A 26,033-nucleotide genomic window follows, 5' to 3' on the forward strand; every position below is an offset into this window, starting at 1 on the left:
ATGTCACACGAAACTCCGCCCCACGGCGTTGAAGCTCATCTCCATTACAGTAAATGGAGAAAAACTGCTTCCAGTTATGACCATTACGCGTAGAATTTCGATATAAAACCTGCCCAACTTTTGTAAGGAAGCTGTAAGGAATGAACCTGCCAAATTTCAGCCTTCCACCCACACGGGAAGTTGGAGAATTAGTGATGAGTCAGTGAGTGAGTGAGTGAGTGAGTGAGTGAGTGAGGGCTTTGCCTTTTATTAGTATAGATTCTGCTGCCAGGATAATAACCTGCTGTTCTAAATCTACTGAACATACTACACCTATTCTCTCTCAACCTCACTGGCTCCCTGTTAACTACAGAATACAATACTAAATACCGCTCTTAACATTTAAAGCTCTCCACGATGTCAATGATCTCCTACAGACTGACACTTGTCTCGCTCACTCTGATTCTCATCTGTAGCTGTACTTTCTGTACCACACATCAAACTCTGTGCTATGGGAGCTTGAGCGTCTCTCATTAGTGCTCCTCAAATCGGGAATTCTCTTCTCTCTCATATACATCAGCTCGATTCATTAACACATTTTAAAACTACCCTCAAAACTTATCTTTTCAAACTGGCATACCAATTGTGAATTTTGCACTGTTTCTGCCAGTTATCTTTGTTTGTTTGCTAATTATTGCTGTTTGATCGAGAGCGACGGTGGATGCGGAAGTAGGATTAGAGATGACGGGCAGGGCTCTGTCGTGCGTATCCCAGGGTCTTAGAGTTGGTAGGCGGGGCTTTGTGAGTTTGCAGGCGTGGCTCAATGTCTTGCGTGCCCTTAGTGAATTATATATATATATATATAGATGATTTTGTTCGTGTATGTGGAGTCATTGTCATGCTTCAGTATGAAGCTGGGACCGATCATACACCTTCCTGATAGTACTGCATGATGGATAAGAAACTGACTATGCTTCTCACAAGTAAGTTGACCATCAATTTTAATAAAATCTCCAACTCTGATCACAGAAATGCATCCCCACAGAACCTCCACTGTTACCTGGAGACATTCATCCATGTACCATTCTCCATCACTTCAGCAGACAAATTACCTTCTTTTGGTGCCAGAAATTAAAAATTTGACTCATCAGTCCAGAGGACTTCCACCCCTGTCCTTGTGATTTCATGCAAGTTGTTTGGGTTTATTTCCACATTGGAGGAATGACCTTTAATGACTTCTTGGGCATAGCCATAAGCAGTATGTCTGTTTGCGGATAGAGTGTCAACCGTGTGGAGAGGTTTACTTACCTCAGCAGCGACATTCATGTCTCTGGTGACTCTTCCTATGAAGTCAGTACAAGGATTGGGAGAGCCTGGGAGGGAGGTCACTGGAAAAGGATGTGTGGCACTCCCAATATCTTTGCAAAACGATGAAGGTCCAAGTCTTTAGAGACCTGGTGCTGTCTGTTTTGCTATATGGTTGTGAGACATGGATTCTGTCCAGTGAAATGAGAAAAAGACTGGATTCCTTCAGTATTGTGCCTCTGCAAAGAATCCTTGAGTACTGCTGGTTTGATTTTATATTGAGCGGTTGCTCACAGAGTCCTGAATGAGGCATATTACCGGTATTGTGAGGGAGTGATAGTTATGGCACTACATCCATTTGGTGCAAATCCGCAAGTGTGATCCGGCTCGCAGGATCCTTATTGTTGAGGATCTGAGCGGCTGGACCAGGCCAAGGGGATGTCCACGTAACACCTAGCTGCAGCAGATAAATGGTCATTTGTGGAGGGTTGGTCTGGACCGCTTGTCTACCTGGGGGGTTGGCAGCTGGGATCCCAAGCTGTTTTGTTGTGTGGTGGGTGTGGCAAAGTGCTGTACCGGTTAATGCTCCCCAACCTGACCTGACCTGTTGTATTAAAACAGAACAGTACCTTCTTTTTTGAAGATACCACCTGAAGCTCAGATGAAGCAATTTTTTTTTTATGTATGCTCCTCGACCTGACCTAACCTGGAAGAATGGCTTTTTGGACTGTAAATGAGTTTACCAGTGCCCCAGTAGTTTCTTCCAGTTCTGAGCTTATAGTGGCGCTGGACATTTTTCAATTTTGAAGGGAAGTAAGCTTGATTTATTTATTGTTTGAAGCACTTACTTTCTGTGTTTGACCACTCAATTTCTGTTCTTCAGACTAGCCCATTTTTTGTTCTTCTGTAGAAGAGCCTGGGCAGCACATCTGGAAACAGCTGTTTACTTCACAATTTTTGCTTGGGAAAGACCTTGATGGTGCTGGGTGACCAGCTTGTGTCTAGTTCCTCTGCTTACTTTTTCTATAGTGTAAGATTTGCAAGTTAAAACCACTATATCTACCATAACCTCATCATTGTATTATGGTTTTTCCCTTGCTTAGTTTCTTACCCTCTATACAACAGGTTCTGTTTCAGTTACACATTATGCATTAGTGCCTATTTGTTATGTTTGCTTACTCAAGCCCTATATGCCTTAAAGATATCATGTTTTGTTTTACCAGGAAAGTAACCTATTACTATTTCTATCTATCTATCTATCTATCTATCTATCTATCTATCTATCTATCTATCCATCCATCCATCCATCCATCCATCCATCCATCCATCCATCCATCCACCTACCTACCTACCTACCTACCTACCTACCTATCTAATCATCCATCCATCCATCCATCCATCCTTATCCATGTTTAGTAATGTTGGTTTCAGCAGCATTTTTGATTTCTGTGATAGTATTCCAAATGTTTTTCAATAAGCTTACCTGTCTGTGTCTGAAAATTCTTTTACAGGGAGGCATACTTAGATCACAAATGGTGATGCATGGTTTTATTATGATTAATGTGTGTTTATTTTTTTGTAATGTCTTTCCTTTGGCCACCTATGAAACCCACTTTTGTGAGGTACCTGGCTTGTTGCAGGCATGCTCACAGTTTTTATTTGAGGAAGGAATGACTTGAATTCCTCTTGATTTTCTATAATCATCTCAATAGTATTATTTGGGCAAATTATTCACCCATATATATATATATATATATATAGTACGTTTTAAAAAATTCCTGATATCAACAGCTTCACTATTGTGTTCTATTTTTTATTTTTATGTAGGGTTTTAATGTGCAATCAGGGTTTTATATTTGCTTAGGATTATTTTAATATCTGTAGCCTGGCATATATTTTTCTGCAATCAAATGACAGATATAATCCGAGCATTCCATTGTTTTCATGGAATAGTTTGTGTTAGGTGCTGTATTAAGTGGCTGGGGGGGCTTTATCAAAATGGCTTTATTAAACATGAACTAATGTAAATGTGTCACTGAGCTCAAATGAACTCCATTCCTTTAAATGTGATTCTTCTAAATATAAATTGAAATTATCATTATTATTATTTTATTTACATATATATTTTGATTTTGTACAGTTTCCTCCTAATTTTAACATTCAATCATTTTTCAATAAAATTTTTAGGAAATAAAGTTGCAGAAACATGAAACAATGAAAATAATCATAGGAACTGTGAGTTCCTTTCACAAACATTGTACACATTTTAATGAATAGTCATAAGAATGTGTCATGTTTGCTGCTTTTAACTTTAGAGTTACAGTTTAGTTGTTTTAGATTGGAGTAAGCTTCCCTGCTCCTAGAGTGCCACAGTCTGCCCTTTAAGTACATTTCTTCTCTTGAGGTTGGACTGTTCGGTGTACTGAACCTTTTGTTTAATTAGGCAGCTAATTCCAGCTCTCAGTTTCCAGCCTTAAAAATTATCAGACTTGTTGATTTTGTTTCTCTACAAAATTCAAAACAGATGTTTGTTGTCACTCTTTAGAACACAAAAGCCTATTTATTCTCCATATTTTTCTTCAGTTTAGCCATTTCTTGTTTAGATTTTGAGTTCTTAGTCTGTTTTCCTTAACCTTTAGACACTCCACACTGACGTGCCATTTCCATTTGCTAACCTGCTAATTCATTATCATTTACATTTGTGAGTTTGTGAAGATAAAGAAGTCATTTTGATAATCTATAAACAAACACAAGAGAAAAGTGGAGACATTTTGGTGATTGTAATTCATTCTAGTCCACTGAACGTTTAGCTGATTTTCCAGGGAAAGTAAAGACATTGCTGGTAAAAATTTCAGAAAAAGCATAACAGAAGTCATTTAAATACATGCCATGTTAATTTAACATTAAGAACAGGCATTTGGTGTAGTAACACTGTGTGGAAAAACTGTAAAACCTGTTACTACTTTAGCACTTCAGAACAAATGTTTTCTACCTTATGACAAAGGTTAAATTTGAGTTCCACAGCAAAGCCTATCCCGTTCAAATTGTTTCCTCGCCCCCCAGAAAAAAAAAAAATGACAGTACCTGATTAAATGTTTAAGAGCAAGGCACCATGTAAGGTGTGAAAGTGGATTAGTACAATTATTTGAATGATTTGTCTTTAAAATATCTTTGTACAGAGTTCTTGGGTGTTAAGTTATAAATTATTAATTATAATTATTACTATTATTTTTTTTTTAATAAATCTTATTTTCCATGTTTCTTTGTTGATGAGCTCTCGTTGAAGAATTTCTTGGTAACAGAACATAGTGTGCAGGCCAAAATGACTAACGTATCATCTAACAGAGTACAATTTTTGATAACATTTTAACAAAGTTTACTGTCCGTCATCAATCACAGAGCACCCCAGTAAAATGACTGTAATACACCTTCAACCTTAAAACGCAGACTTCATCACATTTACTGTGTATGACAACACAGCGGGGAGACTTCTCGTACATGTTTACTGACAGGTAGGCCGGGATTTTGCTTGAAGTCTGCATTAAATCAAAAGGAAAGCAATATGCAAAGATAAAATTGGTGACAATCACACCTTAGTGTGCCGCACCAAATCAGAAGGGACAACAGAATTCCACAGTGCACAGATATATTCATAACAGGGGACCTACAGTGGTGTGAAAAACTATTTGCCCCCTTCCTGATTTCTTATTCTTTTGCATGTTTGTCACACAAAATGTTTCTGATCATCAAACACATTTAACCATTAGTCAAATATAACACAAGTAAACACAAAATGCAGTTTTTAAATGATGGTTTTTATTATTTAGGGAGAAAAAAAATCCAAACCTACATAGCCCTGTGTGAAAAAGTAATTGCCCCGTGAACCTAATAACTGGTTAGGCCGAACTTAGCAGCAATAACTGCAATCAAGCGTTTGCGATAACTTGCAATGAGTCTTTTACAGCACTCTGGAGGAATTTTGGCCCACTCATCTTTGCAGAATTGTTGTAATTCAGCTTTATTTGAGGGTTTTCTAGCATGAACCGCCTTTTTAAGGTCATGCCATAGCATCTCAATTGGATTCAGGTCAGGACTTTGACTAGGCCACTCCAAAGTCTTCATTTTGTTTTTCTTCAGCCATTCAGAGGTGGATTTGCTGGTGTGTTTTGGGTCATTGTCCTGTTGCAACACCCAAGATCGCTTCAGCTTGAGTTGACGAATAGATGGCCAGACATTCTCCTTCAAGATTTTTGGGTAGACAGTAGAATTCATGGTTCCATCTATCACAGCAAGCCTTCCAGGACCTGAAGCAGCAAAACAACCCCAGACCACCACACTACCACCACCATATTTTACTGTTGGTATGATGTTCTTTTTCTGAAATGCTGTGTTCCTTTTACGCCAGATGTAACGGGACATTTGCCTTCCAAAAGTTCAACTTTTGTCTCATCAGTCCACAAGGTATTTTCCCAAAGTCTTGGCAATCATTGAGATGTTTCTTAGCAAAATTGAGACAAGCCCTAATGTTCTTTTTGCTTAACAGTGGTTTGCGTCTTGGAAATCTGCCATGCAGGCCGTTTTTGCCCAGTCTCTTTCTTATGGTGGAGTCGTGAACACTGACCTTAATTGAGGCAAGTGAGTTCTGCAGTTCTTTAGACGTTGTCCTGGGGTCTTTTGTGACCTCTCGGATGAGTTGTCTCTGGCTCTTGGGGTAATTTTGGTCGGCCGGCCACTCCTGGGAAGGTTCACCACTGTTCCATGTTTTTGCCATTTGTGGATAATGGCTCTCACTGTGGTTCGCTGGAGTCCCAAAGCTTTAGAAATGGCTTTATAACCTTTACCAGACTGATAGATCTCAATTACTTCTGTTCTCATTTGTTCCTGAATTTCTTTGGATCTTGGCATGATGTTTAGCTTTTGAGGTGCTTTTGGTCTACTTCTCTGTGTCAGGCAACTCCTATTTAAGTGATTTCTTGATTAAAACAGGTGTGGCAGTAATCAGGCCTGGGGGTGGCTACGGAAATTGAACTCAGGTGTGATACACCACAGTTAGGTTATTTTTTAACAAGGGGGCAATTACTTTTTCACACAGGGCCGTGTAGGTTTGGATTTTTTTTCTCCCTAAATAATAAAAACCACCATTTAAAAACTGCATTTTGTGTTTACTTGTGTTATATTTGACTAATGGTTAAATGTGTTTGATGATCAGAAACATTTTGTGTGACAAACATGCAAAAGAATAAGAAATCAGGAAGGGGGCAAATAGTTTTTCACACCACTGTATATGATGGGCAGATGAATTTCAAATTCATCAATTCAAATTCAAAAGTGTAACCAGCCTCTCATTGAAATATACCATTTGAAAAACACGCCCGTCTCATAGCAGCACCGTGTACTCATGTCTCCAAGTCTGACGTCATTTTCGTCTCAACTCTCCAAATAGGCACCCAGCGCAAGATATAAACCAATCTTTATGCAGCTCAAGGATATGCAAGGGGGAGCCTGTACTGACTCATATGTTAACAGCACATCCACCTAACAATTAAAAAATGTCATTTTGCATCTGTTACAATATAATTAGTTTAAAGTTTCAATTATTTCATTTGCAACTGGCGAACTAAGTAGAAATGATAATCACCAAAGCCTATTTTTGATTGCATTTGAGACCATTTTAGTTGCAGTGTGGAACCCTGGCAGGACCATGGGCTGGGCCACTCGAAGATTGCTTCTGGGCCGGTTGTGGCCTGCAGGCCATCATTTGAATAGGCCTAATCAAAGATGTTATTTTGAAGCTGATTGTCCTAAATAGTGTGTTCTTGTGCAGAACCTGAAGATACTTGCATTAGACCTTGACCATAAACTTAGCTGCAGACTAACTTCTCCAGTTTTATAAGGATTTATCATTTGAGTTTTACTTTTCATATGTATTGCCCTCAATGAAGTGTCAGAAGACCATTGTCAAAATTTTCAGTTTTTGCTGTATATGCAATCAGTTCTTATTTGACATTACTTGATAAACAAATATCTTTTATTATCTTACATTTGTAATAATTTATGTACAAATAAATTTTACAATTTTAGAGTAATGTCACTTTTTGTGTCCCATTCCCACATTCCAGCTTTTTATTTACTGGTTATGTGTTTAATGTTGTATTGATAGAGATACAAAAATGAGGAAATAGTTCTTATAAAATATGTAACATTAAAAAGTAATCAGTCTCATCATTAATTTCTTACTAACTGCTGTCTCCTTTCCATTATCTGAGCCCACGTTTATACACAGTGAACTATATAAAATGTTTTTGTAATGTATCTATTTATAGTAGGTAATATATATTTTTGCCCTTAAGGAAAAAAAAACATAGGTGCTCAGGGAATTTGCTAGGTATACTGGCATGTGATTTCAGTTGAGCATTTACATTTACTGCTGAGATGAGTCAAAAGCTATCGTGTCATTCTTACCTGGGTCTGTGGATCCATACTATCTTGTGAGAAGGAGCATTTTGATCCAAATCAGGGATATGTATATGATAAACATGTCTTGTATGAATGTAATTATATTATTCAAAATTTGTGCCCAAACAACAAATTAACTCAGCCTGCCATTTTAAGTAAAAGAATACAATTATTAGTTATTCCTTAATACTAAATGCAAGGTAGCATCTCACCATCTCACAATGGATTTAAACATATTGACAATTCAAATTAAGGTTTATTCTCAAAACATAAAACAATTGTGTAATATGTATAACGCTTTTATTAAATACTAACATGGTGTACAAATTTGTCAGTAAAGGAAGTTATTTTTTTCTAGTTATTTTGAAAAAGTAAAAAATTTCATCCGGTATGTTTAAATTAGTAGGAGGTGATGTTGGTTTTTCAAGTTAATCTTAAAAAATTACTCCACCACTAAACTGTCTCTGTTCTGTCTTCCAGGGATGGTATTAGTCCGCAGTGAGAGTGGCCAGTTGTTGATGATTCACCAGCAGACACTTGCACAGATGCAGGCTCAATCCCAACCACAGAATACGATGACACCAAGGCCTGCCACACCTAGTAGTTCTTCTTCTGTCCAGCTATCTTCTGTTCAAGTAAGAAATATTAGAGTGTAGCTGCTGAAACAGATATCAATAGAAAAAGTTGGATAATTTAATTAGTGTAGTAAAGATTAGGTTGTGTATTAAGTCAAAGCTTTCTGAAGCCGTAGGATAATCCTGGAATAAAGAAGAAACCACAGAACATTTTTTATCTATATTAAGTTACGAATTATGCATGAAGTAGTATTTTTATATATTATAAACATGGCAAATATTCTATACATTGAGCAGGTGTTTAAATACATTGTTTAAATGATGTTTAATCCATGCATAATATTTATGATGTTGTTCTATATTAATGTTAGCATGATTCATACTGAAACTGAAAACACATACAAGGGGCCTTTAACATTAGATACCAAATCACCCTGTATGTCAGCAGTTTTCAACTGCCCGTGTAATTTTTCACAGCTTGTAAGTTAATTCACAATGAATAGATGCAATTTGACACTCTTACCCTTTGAGCTATAGTATGTTATTTGAGCATATTTTTCCAATGGAAATATGGATAATGGTTGAAGTTAAGGGTAGGTCTCTTTGGTCAAATGTATATCTTTCATTAAAACTGTTCAGTGTGCCTCAGAATGTTTATAGAGTAATTACAGAATTATTTACCAGTCTTTATTATGTTTAATTAAATAGTCATTTATACAAAATCATGATTACAAACAAAATGCATTTTCTCACAAGGAATGGAAATTATTACTCTGTAAAACATATATAAGGGATGGTTTTTATGTGTGTATGTTTTATATTTCATGGTGGATTAGTAATATAGACTAAGGTATAATCTTTATAAATACTATAACTTGTAAATAAAAGGGCAGGGAAAGTGTTTTTCAGGTCTGCCAGTCTAGTAGGTCAAAATATTCATATTGTTCCACATTAGCTGCCCCTTTAAATTGTTGTGTCTACTAAATCACTAATGCTTTGAGGTGTTGCTGAAGTTCATTTTGTTTAAGCTAAGCAAATCTTACAATCCCTATATTAGTCATATCTTTCTCTGTTTTATTTCATGTGCTTGTATTAGTTTAAGAATGACTTAAACAACTGTAACTGTTTTTTTTTAATAAACACCATTATCTATCACTGACAAAGCAACTTCAATCACCATTAAAACATTCACATCAGGTATCTGTACCTATGTAGGTCTGTGCAAGATAGTTTAATATTAAATACTAGCCAACCCGCGGCGTACCATACGCCGCATAATCATGCCGTTTTTTTAATGATTTTTAAGCACAGGAAAAAAATTAACATTTGAAAAATCGGTAATGTAATAAATCAGCAAGAAAAGCAACATTGTAACAATGCACGGAACGAACCAACACACAATCGTCCGTGACTGAAAACTGGCGGACCGTCCTCGCGCCTTCTCCTGCCAGACGGAGGGATGGGGATGCACGACACGGAGTGTGGAACGGGAGGAGAGAAGGACGTCCATTCAGCTCTGTCCGTCATGCTAGTCTGCTGATTTCTTGTTCAGTATGCACTGCCCGCTCATGTGCCCACCTTCAACTCGTCACTTGAGTCCTCGTCTTTACACAGTCCAGATGTACATGTGACTGACGTAGAGTTTTCATTGCTCTGTGCATTTTGGCCGCTTTTCTATATATAATCCACCAAGACACCTGACCATGGTAGTAGCGAGGTGGGAGGGGGGTGTGTACAAAATGCAGGAGCATCTAAGAAGACGCAGTGAACCAGTGGGAGCGTATGAGTCGCACTTAGTGGGAATTCCATGGTTTGCAGCCCGAATGGGGTTCAACGGCTTACCCACGCCGGGTAGACACACGCTCAATGTCATGCATAATTATTTATTGAATGCTAAACACTTCTGGAAAGACACGGTTGTCTAAAACGGGTTGGTGTGAGAATACAACAGTAAGCGAATGAAAAGATGGAACTCTGGAGAGAGCAAAATACAACACAATAGTAAACCCGCGGCATAACAAATGCCGCATAATTATTTATTGATGGTTGAACACCTCTGGAAAGACACAGTTGTCTAAAAAGGGAGGGTTTGAGGATACAACAGAAAGTGAATGAAAAGATGGAACTCTAGACTTTTCATTGCTCTGTGCGGTTTTGGCTGCCTTTCTATATATAATCCACCAAGACCGAAAACTCATTTTTTAAAGACTGCTTACTTCATTGTGCTTTAACCTCAGTTGTAAAGGATTGTTTTAAGGATCCCATGGGATACCCCTCGCAAACCGTTTCACACGCTGCATATGGCGATTCACCTCCGCGAGAAACATGCCTCTATGAACAGTCAACGTAGCTCAGAGGTGCATGACATGCACATGACATTAACCTGACCTGCACTGCATGTGGCCTCTACGACAGACGAATATAAATGATGCCATTTTTTCTGTGTCCCCGCGTCCGAGGTGGTGTGCCTGGCCCTGCAAGTTGTCGTTGTATCCAATGGTCTTGGAGTTGGTGGGCATGGCTCCTTCCTGCGTGCGCCATAGGTGTCTCACTTGTCGGCTTAGTGCATCCACGCCCCTTCCGGCGTGCTTTTCATGGTTGTCTTGCCTTTCCATGGGTGTCTTGCCTTAGTGAATTATATATATAGATGCCTGCGTCTTCCATCAAGAATAACTGAAATTTTATCAAATTAGTGTATGTTAATCTTAAATAATATAATCTGGCACTGATCTTGAAAACAGAGACAAGATAATAAATGACATGTAGAGATTTGTTTCTGGTATGGTCAGATTGGCATGCATTGGTCTCGCCTTGTAATTTTGAATTCAACCTCTTTAAGTTTAGTTGAAGCATTTTGTAAATAAAAAATATGATTTTAGCTACAGAACTCAAAGTGTGGTGTGCCAGGAAAATTTCAGGGACTGTCTGAAGTGGCACTACTCTTCTGTAAAAATATATGGAGTAGTAGAATTTAATGGCACACAGTACATCAGTAGTATCTTGTCATTTTAACAGTTCTATTCTACCAGTAGGTAGATGGCACGTTACATTGATTATTGACATTTGTTTATTTAAACTCCAGTCCTTGCTTATTTCTGGCAGTAGTCATTTTATATGGACTGAGTATTGAAGACAGTAAAATGTCTCATGCTCAATAAAAAAAACAAACAAAAAAAAAGAAAAATCAAGAGTAAGATTACATGTTAGTTTTAAGAGACAAATCTAATAGATTGATTTGACTGGTTTATTCCAGAAGATAATAAACTTGAGGCAAGGGCAAACAGTGATTAGTAAGAAAGTGAAAAGATACAAAATTAATACTATTTTTTTCCACAGTATAGATTTACATGCCTGCCTTTTAAAGGTGAGCCCTATTCCTTGTCTGTTTTTGCCTTTTAAGCATTAATGACCTGCTTCATAGCCAAAAACTGACACAATTGTTGAGAGCTCCTTGTAAAAAGCGAAGTCATGCATGATGATTAGTTTGTTCACCGGTTTGAACAAAATGCACCTTTCTGTGATAATGTTATGTGATGCATTGATGACTACCAATGATTAAATGTGAGTTGCTAGCTTGATGGAGTATTATTTCATATTAAAAATACTGTGTGGAGGTAGACTTGCTTTGCATTAAAAAAATCTGAAATGTGGAGACCACATTTCTTCAAGCTTTCCTAGTGAGAAGTAGTGGTGGTAGTAGAGGAACTATATCAGAAAGCCAATGACAGAAGTAAATAATGTATTTTAAATTGATAAAATAATTAACTTTTTTAAGCTTTTTTAAAGTTGTATTTATTTTTTTTAAATGATTCTGTTGCTTAATTATTTCTTTATTGTTTTTAAAACACTGAAAATGCCATGTAAGAAAAGCATAATTTAAATTTTGCACATTCATCCACAAGAAAAAGTGTCTGTGCCTCATGCAGTAAGGGGTTCTAAATCTAGGGCAGAGCACAAGCTAAAAAAGAAGACACCCTAGGAAATAATTGTTTAATGTAAAGAATCCACTTAATGTTGGAGCTTACTTATGCAAGGGCATCAGTAATGATACAGTTGTATTTGAATATACAGGCTCCAGGAGCACCACTCATTGCACGCCAGGTTACTCCAACTACTATCATCAAGCAGCCCACTCAGGCTCAGACGACTGTTCAGGCCACTTCAGCACTTCAGAGATCTTCAGTTGTACAGGTAACCAGAGTAATTTCTATCTACAGGGATAAGCATATAGTAACAACATTTATTAATGATATGTTACAAAATACCAGTATTCTAATAAATACAAGAGTGGATTAGTTTTTATAGAAATGGCATAACACATTGTCTTTTTATGTAGCACCTTTAACAGAGTACGCCATGAGACCTTTTGAATCTGCCAATAATTACTTTAATATGTGAAAACATTTTGTAAGCTCTTACATTATTGAAATGTTACTCACATGGAATGTTTACTATAGCTAGATTTAAAAAAATGTTTTCTTCTGATATCCTATGTTCAAGTATGTTGTCATTTAATTTTTTCTTTTCATGCATTACCACAGATTTTTAACATAGTAATATTTGTAGTGAAAAAATAACAGATCTCCTTTTGCTTTTGCATAATCCTGTTGTATTAGTATGCCTAAATCCAGTAAAAGGAAAGAGCAAATTATTGCTGATAGGGTAGCAAGCGAATATTAATTAATATATAGATATATAAACTGCTCAAAAAAATTAAAGGAACACTTTGAAAACACATCAGATCTCAATGGGAAAAATAAATCCTCCTGGATATCTATACTGATATAGACTGGGTAATGTGTTAGGAACGAAAGGATGCCTCATCGTTTGATGGAAATGAAAATGATCAACCTACAGAGCCCTGAATTCAAAGACGCCCCAAAAATCAGAGTGAAAAAATTATGTGGCAGGCTAGTCCATTTTGCCAAAATTTAATTGCAGCAACTCAAAATTGTACGCAGCACTTTGTATGGCCCCTGTGTTCTTGTATACATGCCTGACAACATCGGTGCATGCTTCTAATGAGATGACAGATGGTGTTGTGGGGGATCTCCTCCCAGATCTGGACCAGGGCATCACTGAGCTCCTGGACAGTCTGAGGTGCAACCTGGTGGCATTGGATGGACCAAAACATAATGTCCCAGAGGTGTTCTATTGGATTTAGGTCAGGAAAGTGTGGTGGCCAGTCAATGGTATCAATTCCTTCATCCTCCAGGAACTGCCTGCATACTCTCACCACATGAGGCCAGGAATTGTCGTGCACCAGGAGCCACTGTACCAGCATAGGGTCTGACAATGGGTCCAAGGATTTCATCCTGATACCTAATGGCAGCCAAGGTGCCTTTGTCAAGCCTGTAGCGGTCTGTGTGACCCTCCATGGATATGCCTCCCCAGACAATCATTAACCCACCACCAAACTGCACATGCTGAATGATGTTACAGGCAGCATAATGTTCTCCATGGCTTCTCCAGAACCTTTCACTTCTGTCACGTGCTCAGGGTGAACCTGCTCTCATCTGTAAAAAGCACAGGGCACCAGTGGTGCATCTGCCAATTCTGGTATTCTATGGCGAATGCCAATCGAGCTGCATGCTGCTGGGCAGTGAGCTCAGGGCCCATTAGAGGACATGGGGCCCTTGGGTCACCCTCATGAAGTCTTTCTGGCTGTTTGGTCAGAGACATTCACACCAGTGGCCTGCTGGAGGTCATTTTGTAGGGCTCTGGCAGTGCTCATCCTGTTCCTCCTTGCCCAAAGGAGCAGATACTGGTCCTGCTGATGGGTTATGGACCTTCTATGGCCCTCTCCAGCTCTCCTAGAGTAACTGCTTGTCTCCTAGAATCTCCTCCATGCCCTTGAGACTGTGCAGGGAGACACAGCAAACCTTCTGGCAATGACACGTATTGATGTGCCATCCTGGAGAAGTTGGACTACCTGTGCAACCTCTGTAGGGTCCAGGTATCGCCTCATGCTACCAGTAGTGACACTGACTGTAGCCAAATGCAAAACTAGTGAAGAAACAGTCAGAAAAGATGAGGAGGGAAAAATGTCAGTGGCCTCCACCTGTTAAACCATTCCTGTTTTGGGGGTCATCTCATTGTTGCCCCTCTAGTGCATCTGTTGTTAATTTCATTAACACCACAGCAGCTGAAACTGATTAACAACCCCCTCTGCTACTTAACTGACCGGATTAATTTCCCACAAGTTTCATTGACTTTATGCTATACTCTGATTAAAAAGTGTTCCTTTAATTCTTTTGAGCAGTATATTTTATGCAATGTAGTAAAGTGCTTTTTCCATAGAAAACCATAACGGGTGCATTAGCAACATCTACTAGATCGGACGCTAAAAACAAAGATGAGCAAAAATGTACATTTGGTAATTGAGCAGGCTGGAGATTTACAAGATCATTCTTGAGACTTTAAGAATCAATTTTGAATCGTTTAAATGAAAAATAATGATTGATCGGAAAGTTGATATTTTTACCCAGGACTACTCTCTCCTATGAGTTACTCATTCTATTTCATCTCAAAATTATGCAGTTAGAATTATATTTAGTAATTGGAAAGGCCCTGCATTAAAATAAATATTTTAATACTAGGACCATGCCAGAACAGTTGTTATCTTTACTTTCCTGATAAATCCCACTTGCAGTTAGTTATATACTTATCATGAAATGATGAATCATGTAGTGATGTTAATGTATACTGTAGATTTTGAGCAGTTCCTCTACTATCAATGTTCCATGAGTTGTTGCTCTAGGTACGTGCTTGCCCATGTATCTGGACTTCACTACCACACAATGTGAAAAAGCCACTTCAATTTTTAGTGTTGTTCATTCTTTAGTGTACACATACACAACATGTTGATACTGGTCTACAGTTTTTAAATAGCCTTATCTTCACATTTGATGCTGGTATTTGTTGAGCAATTGATTACATTGAAAGGGCAGAAGTTATTTTTCCTTTTTAGATGATTTATAATAAAGGAGTTATTAAACATTTTATAAAACACAGTGCTATAGGGCCTAAATTTTGTTGGTCTAGAAATGACATTTGCAGATGTTGTTCCAATTTTTATTACTAAAAGCTTTCTTAGGAATAAAGCAAATAAAAATAAAAGTAGTTATTTGTTGGTAGTTTTTTTTTAAGTCAAAAATTTAAAAATATTAATTGGTGTTTGGTCTAGCCAACTTTTGCCACAATAATAAGAATAATTATTTTAGAGTAGATGTTTTAAAGTTTAACTTTGGATACAAGTTAAGAGTCACTTTTACCCATTACTTTTGGCAGTTTTTTAGGATATGTTTAAGTTTCTAAGACACTGCTGTTTTCAACTTGTAACAAATTGGTTAACATGGTCTCCAAGAGTATTTACATTTTTACTTTTGAGCTTCAGCAACATTTATTTGAATCTACACTTAGGAATATTGTACTGCTGAAAAATGAATTTCCCAGCAAACCTTTATTTTTAGACTAAGTTCTATTGAAATATTTTCTAAATCTTTTTTTCCATAACAAGTTGCTTAGTCTATGCAAATGAGAAGCATCTTGACAGGATGGACAGCTTTAGGATTATGTCACACATAGCCCAAAAAGTAAATTCTTTGTCTCATCATACTGCAGAATTTTTCCTAATGTGTGACTTGTTCACTGCCATGCTTTGTTGAAAACCCTCAGGTGAATGTGAAAATAATTCTTTAAGAAAAACTGTTTAGTTCATGCTGCCCTCCCATATATGTGACAGGTATGCAGACCTCTTGAAATAGCTGACTGATGCACCTTTACTCCACTCATAGACACCCAACTGTGTTGCTTTTTCAGTAAGATTATAGGTATCTCAGTAGCTTCCTTTGTGAATCTCAGTTTTACCATTGTATCTCTGACTTCTTTAATCATAATTATCTTTCCTTCAGATTCACAGTGTAGCCAATAGTTTCTAAAAAGAATTAAGTTTGCGACTTTGATTTCAGGCTTATAATAAAAAATGTACATATACTGTAACCTTGTTAGAGCAGTTTCTTTAGCCTTTAAAAACCTAGAGCTGTCATGGCACCAAGATCAGAATACTTAATAAAAGTAGCCTATTTCAGTTCTGACATTGATTACGTTATCAGCTTATAAGTATCTAACAAGTCATTGACTTATTTTCTCTTTAAGAATTTTAGCATTCATTTTCATTTTGAGTAAAATGTGTCTGTAACTTGCTACAAACTACAAAAAGGAAAGGTTTCATTAAACAGATTACTGTTATTTTATTTCATATGTGACAGTTTTCAGGTTGGGCCTGATCAGAAGTCTAAATGCTGCTTCCAACATATAAACTGTGTCAAACCTGTTGCCTAAACCAAGTCTTAAGCCGGGAATTGGTATTTCTGTGGTTAGGCACTAGTCAGTATGACTATACAATTGAATTAATTCTGGTGGTTGTTCCAAAAACTACTTTACTAATGCACAGATGTCAATGGAATTTAAATTAACTGAACGCCAGCGATGCTGACGTGCTAGTCAAATCATTATTAGATTAAAGGGATGGTTCATAACGAGAGATCAATGCTACTGTTGGAAGAAATCCTGCACTGTAGCAGACAACTAAACCTTTTCCCCTAAAGTCAAACTAGAGTTAAAAAAAAAAAGTATTAAAAGAGCCCGTGCTACCAGAACAAAAACGCAACCTGCCAGTAAATTCATTAAAGGCTTTGAATGCCATTTTGAATGTTGCTGGCTTAATATAAGACTATATCAATCGGTTATACATTAATCGAATGCCGCAAGACTATACCTCTCACGCACACACAAAAGGAGAACAGATCATCACCAAAGCAGACAGCAGTAGAATAGCCAATAGGTTCCTATGAATCTAATATTGTATCAAGTGGCTTCCTTATATTTATAGATGGTTACAAGTGTTTTAATAGACAAGATTGTAACATCTTATATACTGTATAAAAGTCTACACGTGGAAGTGTGTTTGTGTCTGTCCGGCCTGGAAGTGAGCGGTGGACTTGGGGTAAGGGCTCTGCCTCTGAGGAAACAGAAAATTTGCTTAGCTGCTAATAACAAAAGCGAGGCCAGCATGTCAGCAAAACGAAACCTCAGAAGAAAGACAAACAGTATCCCTTTTACTTTTCCTCCCGCCGCTAATGCACAAGCGAGGTGAGCACGTGGCAAAACTAAACCTCCTAGGAGGGAGATGCCCAGAGAAATTCCGTTCAATTACCTGACATCTCTACATTTCAGTTTTTTTCTCTGACAATTTCAATAGTTTCTAGGACCCTGGGTTTTTTACAGCATGGTCTTACACAGCTAGTTGTTTTATAAATAGGGAGTTCTGGAAAAATAAAATTGTTTCTTCATGCTTCTTACAAACTGAATAGTTACATTTCCAAAATGTATTATTTCACTTTACTGTTCCCTTTAATACAAAATGCCTGTCAGGAATTTTAAAGAAATATTTTTAATAAGAGGAATAAAGTCATTGATCTATTTAAATAACGTGCCAAATTGTCACTTGGACAGCACTCTTACCTTAATCTTATGAAGTTACTAGCAAAATACCCGTGCTTCATAGCGGAGAAGTAGTGTGTTAAAGAAGTAAAGAAAAAGAAAAGAAAACATTTTGAAATTAACGTAACATGATTGTCAATTTAATTGTTTTGTCACTGTTGTTGTCATATATATACATATACACATATACATATATACATATACATACATATCTATACTAATAAAAGGCAAAGCCCTCACTGACTGACTGACTGACTGACTCACTCACTCACTCACTCACTCATCACTAATTCTCCAACTTCCCGTGTGGGTAGAAGGCTGAAAGTTGGCAGGCTCATTCCTTACAGCTTATTTACAAAGGTTGGGCAGGTTTCATTTCGAAATTCTACGCGTAATGGTCATAACTGGAACCTATTTTTTCATCCATATACTGTAATAGACTGCAGCTCGATGGCCGTGGGAGGCGGAGTGGCGTGTCGCGTCATTACGCCTCCCACGTAATTGAGTGCCTGCCCATATAAGGTAAATATTCGCGGGTGAAGGACTGTGCTTAGCATATTCATAAATAAAAATATCTGAATCACAAACTGATGTTAATTATATTTTGTCCATGAATACTTATTAAATAATTCCAAATAGTCTGTCCGCTTCCTTTCATAGCTTTTCCGATGGTTGTGCTGCTTCCCGGCATGTATTTTCGTATTAAAGCATTTAACCAATCACATTTCAGCCATCATTTGTTGCCAGGCAGAGAGGACTTTACAATTCATTGTGCAAACACTCTAACACAGAATAAATGTCGATTAACCTGTTGCTTCAACCAATCAGATTTTGCGTTGGTGTCAGTACGGCCCTGTAGCAGGCACATGTCGACGTCACTGTATTCAGACCCATTGATTGGATAGAAGCTGCATGTTCGATTTTCAGCATTAGCTTCGATGGGGATAGAAAGGGACTTTTTGATGGAATTGAGGCGCACGGATAATCCGTACGACAGAGTGATTGAACTGTTTTTTAAAGAAAGAGAGGAGGATGGATTTTGTTTACAAATAATCCGAATTTTTGGTGAGTGAAATGTTAAGATTCTATCTGCGATTCAGCAGCTCTTTATACTGTATTTCTGCATATTAAGATGGTTTTTATAACCATAAATTAGTTTTTGAGGGGCGGGTTGATTCAGACAGTACTTGAGGCGTAGGTGTGAGATGCACGGTCCGCCAATGGACCAGATGATACGTAAATTTAATGAACATTACAACCCGAAAATAAACAAAACTGTACAGAAGCCCATGATTAAATGAACGGTAAAAAAGTAAGAGCAAAGCGATGGTGACTTATTTAGGTAGGCAGGCCAGAGCACAATAGCACGGTGCTCGATGTGGTGCGCGTTAAGTCGATCTAAAACGCTCGCTCAGATTCAAAACAATATATCTTTTCAAGTTCTATTTGGATATAAGTAGGTTCTATTTAGTCGACAAAAATATCTTTGGTAGGAATGTAAGTTGAATTTAGTCTTTACATTTCTATGGTAAATTCTATGGTGAAGAAAAATTTATGCAATGATGACTTAATTTAACTTACAATCCTACCAACAATATTTCTGTCGACTAAATAAAAATTACTTATATTTCAAATTCAAATAGAACTTGAACAGATACGATAGTTCATAATGCCCACACAACACTACGTGCACATAAGAGCAGAAGTCATCCGTTTTAACAAGCAGCGTATTGCACTGATACGAAATAGCCTGCCCATTTAATTATTTAGGAATGGATAGATAAATTAAGAATTTGTACAAATAATGTTTTTCTGTTTTCTTCCTCGATGGATTCTGGCACGCCCAGCAACAGCTGATCGCGCCCCAAAGGGTGTAATATATATATATATATATATATATATATATATATATATATATATATATATGTGTGTGTGTGTGTGTGTATATATGTATGTGTGAATATATGTATCTATATGTTTATGTGTATGTATATATATATATGTATGTGTGTGTATATGTATATAGATATGCATATATACTGTAGTTATACATATATATGTATATATATAGGTGGATGTGTGTGTGTGTGTGTGTGTGTATATCTATAACCTCGGACGTCAGCGCTAGAGGCAAAGCCTCTTGTGTTGCGCCACAGCGTGTGGTTCGTTTATTTGACAGTATGTAGATCGGGATATATATATATTGAATAGACAAACCAGGGGTGAACAAGTTCCTTTCTACTGCAGCCACGACACACATAAAAAACATTAATAATAACTCATAAACTTGCAATTATATTTAGGAAAATCGCAACATTTCACTCACCAAATATCTGAAAAAAAAATCCATCCTCCTCTCTTTCCTCAAAAACAGTTCAATTACTCTGTACGGATTATCCGTGCGCTTCAGTTCCATCAAAAAGTCCCTTTCTATCGCCTTCGAAACTAATGCTGACAGTCGAACCTGCCCTGTCATATTTCTGGCATAAGTTTTAATTCTCATTAGGGCTGAAAATGTCCGCTCGACAGAAGCAGTGTACACGGGAATGGTCACCGCCAAATATACCGGTGAACAGCCGCCCCATGCTCTCATTCAGATTTTTCTGATGAAGAAGGTCAAGGAGATCAGTGGGAGATTTTCCTGCAAAATCATCCATGGCATGCATTACAGTCAGTTCTGTTTTTAGCCGAGACAGATCAAAAACGGCTCCGTGGCTCTTGTGTTAAACTGGAGAAGGATGCATGAATGAAATTTTTCTTGTATTCCCGAAACTTCTGGGGCTCGAGGAGCATGACAAACATCAGGTTTTTGTAGTCTTGAAATCTGGTCTGTGTCTGGCAAATAATATTGTCCAGAATCCTGCCATGGAGTTGGCCGTAGTGCGCGCGAGGGTGTTGCTCTCGGAGCGTTTGCGGTGTGTTCAGTGGCCTCGTAGAGTTCCTCATATCGGCTTCTATCCAATCAATGGGTCTGAATACGGTGACATTGCCGTACGCCTGCTAGAGCCCTACTGACACCAACTCAAAATCTGATTGGTTGAAGCAACAGGTTAATCGACCTTTATTCTGTGTTAGAGTGCCTGCACAACAGATTGTGAAGGCCTCTCTGCCTGGTAACAAATGATGGCTGAAATGTGATTGGTTAAATGCTTTAATACGAAAATACATGCCGGGAAGCAGCACAACCATCGGAAAAGCAATGAAAGGAAGCGGACAGACTATTTGGAATTATTTAATAAGTATTCATGGACAAAATCTAATTAACATCAGTTTGTGATTCAGGTATTTTTACTTATGAATATGTTAAGCACAGTCCTTGACCCGCGAATATTTACCATAAGGGCAGGCACTCAATTATGTTGGAGGTGTGATGATGCAAGACGCAACTCCTTCTCCCTCGGCCATCGAGCTGCAGTCTATTACAGTATATGGACGAAAATAAGTTCCAGTTATGACCATTACACGTAGAATTTCGAAATGAAACCTGCCCAACTTTTGTAAGTAAGCTATAAAGAATGAGCCTGCCAAATTTCAGCCTTCTACCTAAACGGGAAGTTGAAGAATTAGTGATGAGCGAGTCAGTCAGTTAGAGAGTGAGTGAGTGAGTCAGTCAGTCAGTCAGTCAGTCAGTGAGGGCTTTGCCTTTTATTAGTATAGTTAATTGTAAGAAGTAATACTGCACTGGTGAAGTGTGTCGGCATAATGTAGGCTGTAAACTGTTGGGGAAGAAAATAACAAAATAAAGAAAAGTGCAGAAAAAAAGAATTCTACTAAACTACCTTTATTTGTAACAACCTTCTATTGTGAACGCCATCCCAAAGTGTATAATTATTCCATTGTTTACTTAATGTTTTCTACAATTGGAGCACATACAGCTTTAGAGGCTTTTTCATCAGTATGTAGTGAGCCAGAAGTAGGGACGGAAGCAGCAGCCTTGCAGTCTGGGAAGGTCTTCTTCACTATAACTTTCCAAACTGAGTACTAACGAGTCTTTTGTCAAAACACTTAGGTGCTTTGGCCTTTCAGCATTCGTTATAATTAAACATGCATTACAATTTAAAGTAAACACTTACTGATTGTTATCACATCATTTTTAAAAAGGTCTTCACTGATCTTGTCCCTTATTTACTTTAAACAAAAGTATAAAATAAAGTGTACATCAAAGTCCTATTGTATACAGAAAATTTTCAGTCTGAAGCAGCGTGGGTCGTATGATCACTACCATGTGTCTTCAAAGTGATTTTTGCATCATTATCATGGATTACCATATATATAATGTATGTACTGTATGTATGTATGTATGTACAGTGCATCCGGAAAGTATTCACAGCACATCACTTTTTCCACATTTTGTTATGTTACAGCCTTATTCCAAAATGGATTAAAGTCATTTTTTTTCTCAGAATTCTACACACAACACCCCATAATGACAATGTGAAACAAGTTTACTTGAGGTTTTTGCAAATTTATTAAAAATAAAAAAAACTGACAAATCACATGTACATACTGTAAGTATTCACAGTCTTTGCGCAATACTTCGTTGATGCCCCTTTGGCAGCAATTACAGCCTGAAGTCTTTTTGAATATGATGCCACAAGCTTGGCACACCTATCCTTGGCCAGTTTCGCCCATTCCTCTTTGCAGCACCTCTCAAGCTCCATCAGGTTGGAAGGGAAGTGTCAGTGCACAGGCATTTTAAGATCTCTCCGGTGATGTTCAATCGGATTCAAGTCTGGGCTCTGGCTGGGCCACTCAAGGACGTTCATAGAGTTGTCCTGAAGCCACTCCTTTGATATCTTGGCTGTGTGCTTAGGGTCGTTGTCCTGCTGAAAGATGAACCGTCGCCCCAGTCTGAGGTCAAGAGTGCTCTAGAGCAGGTTTTCATCCAGGATGTCTCTGTACATTGCTGCAGTCATCTTTCCCTTTATCCTGACTAGTCTCCCAGTTCCTGCCTGTGAAAAACATCCCCACAGCATGATGCTGCCACCACCATGCTTCACTGTAGGGATGGTATTGGCCTGGTGATGAGCGGTGCCTGGTTTCCTCCAAACGTGATGCCTGGTATTCACACCAAAGAGTTCAATCTTTGTCTCATCTGACCAGAGAATTTTGTTTCTCATGTTCTGAGAGTCCTTCAGGTGCCTTTTGGCAAACTCCAGGCGGGCTGCCATGTGCCTTTTACTAAGGAGTGGCTTCCGTCTGGCCACTCTACCATACAGGCCTGATTGGTGGATTGCTGCAGAGATGGTTGTCCTTCTGGAAGGTTCACCACTCTCCACAGAGGACCTATGGAGCACTGACAGAGTGACCATAGGGTTCTTGGTCACCTCCCTGACTAAGGCCTTTTTCCCCCGATCTTTCAGTTTAGATGGCCGGCCAGCTCTAGGAAGAGCCCTGGTGATTTCGAACTTCTTCCACTTATAGATGATGGAGGCCATTGTGCTCATTGGGACCTTCAAAGCTGCAGAAATTTTTCTGTAACCTTCCCCAGATTTGTGCCTCGAGACAATCCTGTCTCGGAAGTCTACAGACAATTCCTTTGACTTCATGCTTGGTTTGTGCTCTGACATGAATTGTCAACTGTAGGACCTTATATAGACAGGTGTGTGCCTTTCCAAATCATGTCCAATCAACTGAATTTACCACAGGTGGACTCCAATTAAGCTGCAGAAACATCTCAAGGATGATCAGGGGAAACAGGATACACCTGAGCTCAATTTTGAGCTTCATGGCAAAAGCTGTGAATACTTATGTACATGTGCTTTCTCAGTTTTTTTATTTTTAATAAATTTGCAAAAATCTCAAGTAAACTTTTTTCACATTGTCATTATGGGGTGTTGTGTGTAGAATTCTGAGGAAAAAAATGAATTTAATTCATTTTGGAATAAGGCTGTAACATAACAAAATGTGGAAAAAGTGATGCGCTGTGAATACTTTCTGGATGCACTGTAAATCAAGGTAAATAACATTCTATCTGGCTTTTATATAAGTAACATATACATGTTTTCTATGTAAAGACCATCACAAAACATAATCACAAACAGGACTTTGCACAATATGTTGGCGAGCTCTGTAAGCCGTGCTTCTTCATTGGAGGACAGGTGTGGGGCAGACTGACTGGCAGGATGATGGGGTGAGCGTGAACACAACTGAGAGAATAAAACTGAATTAAAAAAACATGAACCTTTACAAGTACTGTATAATTTGCCCAGGCTGTTATAGACTCAAATCAGATGTATGTTTTTATTTTATAATAGTAACAATAAGAGCAACTCACTACTCAAAATGTTTATTTTGAGACGCAGGGAGGCTCGAACCCATTGACCTTTTGAATAGTAGTCAGCAGTTCTTACCGCTGTACTACCAAAGAAGTCACGACAACAAGCCACACTAAATCGATTTCTTTTTCTTTGGTTATAGTCTTGAATAAAAGCGCACTTGTTCTGTTATATTTGTACCTTTTGTGAAAGTGCTTATTTGATATTTGGACTTCAGTCTTCACACATTATACACTTCATGTCAAAATTTTGTTGTTAGTGCTAAAACATGGAAAACGTTTGTCTTTTAGGTATGTGTTCAACATTTCTTGCATTTCCGGTCATCCTACACTTACATAGATCTTTGTAGACATGGAACACACATGAAATGCATGTGTTCCAAATAACAATATTTTTTTTAGCTTATACAGGTGTAGGTACCTGACTCCCTGATAAACAAGGCTAGAGCTGGGAGAGCGATTTTTGCCATTTCTTTGGCAGTGGGAGGATGGGATAGTAGGCTGCTTGCTGCTTGGGCTTATCGACACATTTACAAGACAAAAGTCGCTGACGGAGAGGTGCGAGGAGATTTAAAGTGGGCTGGGTTTACCCTTTATGTGGAGTAAACAATTGACCTTCATACACACACTGGTTTCCTCTAGCAGTTTAGATCTGATATTGGCTCCTTTCTCCAGTACTGTGGCTTTTCTACACCTTTGTAAAAAAGCTCTGACAGGATTTCTCTTAGATTCATTTTTTTAATGACACAAGACCTGACATTTTAATAGAGGCATGTAGACTTTTTATATCCACTATGTTTGCAATTAACATGGCCTATTTAACACGTAAATAAATATTGTCACATCCGGGGCTGGCAAACAAGCAAATGCCTCAGGCAGTTCTTTGATCAGGGTGGCATTTTAATGTATTTTTTTTTACATTATGAAACAATAATACAAAAAAGTTAAGTGCGTACCTAAAGAATTACATACACAACCAGTACCATACTGTGTATATTCATTTAAAGGTTTAACATTTCATATTACACAGTTCACAATGATACGCCAAATGCCAATACATAGCACTGGTGTTCATTTTCTTTATTCATATATACTTACATAGATGCAGGGGAGTAGGATTTATGGCAGGTCTGGTAAAATGTATTCTTTTTTGTTTCATTTCATGTTTCTGTATCAAGATCAAATCAATTTCTAGGAAAAAAAAAAAAGCTGGAAATTGCCTTCAGCAGACAGAACTTAGTGAGCACTTTGGATGCATTTCCCAGCTGTTTCGTCCCTTTGCCCACTGATACAGGTTGTCCTTTCTCTGCCTCACCCGGGCTCAGAGGCAACTTGTATGCCCACTGGCCCTTGAGAGTTGCTGACAAACACGCACCGAGGCAGATAGACCCCTGACATATCTTTTGCCGGCTAAAGCACTCTCTAAGTGTTTTCTCTGCAAAACCACGATCACCGAGCTTCTTTTATGTCAAATTCTCAAGGTAGTCCCATCCTCCTCAAACAGGTCTGAGACACTTTTTGATATATGCCCATTTGAAAGATGCTTATTGTTTCAATTAATACATTTTTCACCTGTGCATCAGGTGAAGTCAACGGTTATTTTGATTATGTAAATTTTACTTTGACACATCTGTGTCTCATATGCTATGCCAATTTGTAGGGATATTACAATATAAAATACTTTTTTAAATAAGGTCCTACATAACTAGATGCGCAGAAGCCTTATATCTTGTATTAAAGTGTATTTTTATAATTAAACTGCAGACCACAGGTGTTAACTGTTCACTTTTATTATCAAAATGAAATTCTGTAGGCTTATTATTCAGTGACCAAAACATTCTAAAATAAATAAAATGTCCTTAAAATACATACTTTAACTAATAAAATATGTACAAAAATATTTATTCATAATACATAAAAGAAAATAAAATACTCAT

At 37.8% G+C, this 26,033-nt stretch overlaps 1 protein-coding gene across 2 annotated transcripts in view; it reads left to right on the plus strand.

The window, feature by feature from the left end:
* Positions 1-26,033, plus strand: part of taf4a (TAF4A RNA polymerase II, TATA box binding protein (TBP)-associated factor) — a 113,576-nt gene that overhangs the window by 18,211 nt on the left and 69,332 nt on the right. For both annotated transcript variants that reach the window (XM_039734444.1, XM_039734445.1), the window contains exons 3-4: positions 8,221-8,375; positions 12,387-12,506. In XM_039734444.1, coding sequence (XP_039590378.1) covers positions 8,221-8,375; positions 12,387-12,506 — 275 coding nt within the window. The remainder of the gene's footprint in view (positions 1-8,220; positions 8,376-12,386; positions 12,507-26,033) is intronic.

The sequence above is a fragment of the Polypterus senegalus genome, chromosome 14, assembly GCF_016835505.1.
Source record: "Polypterus senegalus isolate Bchr_013 chromosome 14, ASM1683550v1, whole genome shotgun sequence".
Classification (NCBI taxonomy): Eukaryota; Metazoa; Chordata; class Cladistia; order Polypteriformes; family Polypteridae; genus Polypterus; species Polypterus senegalus.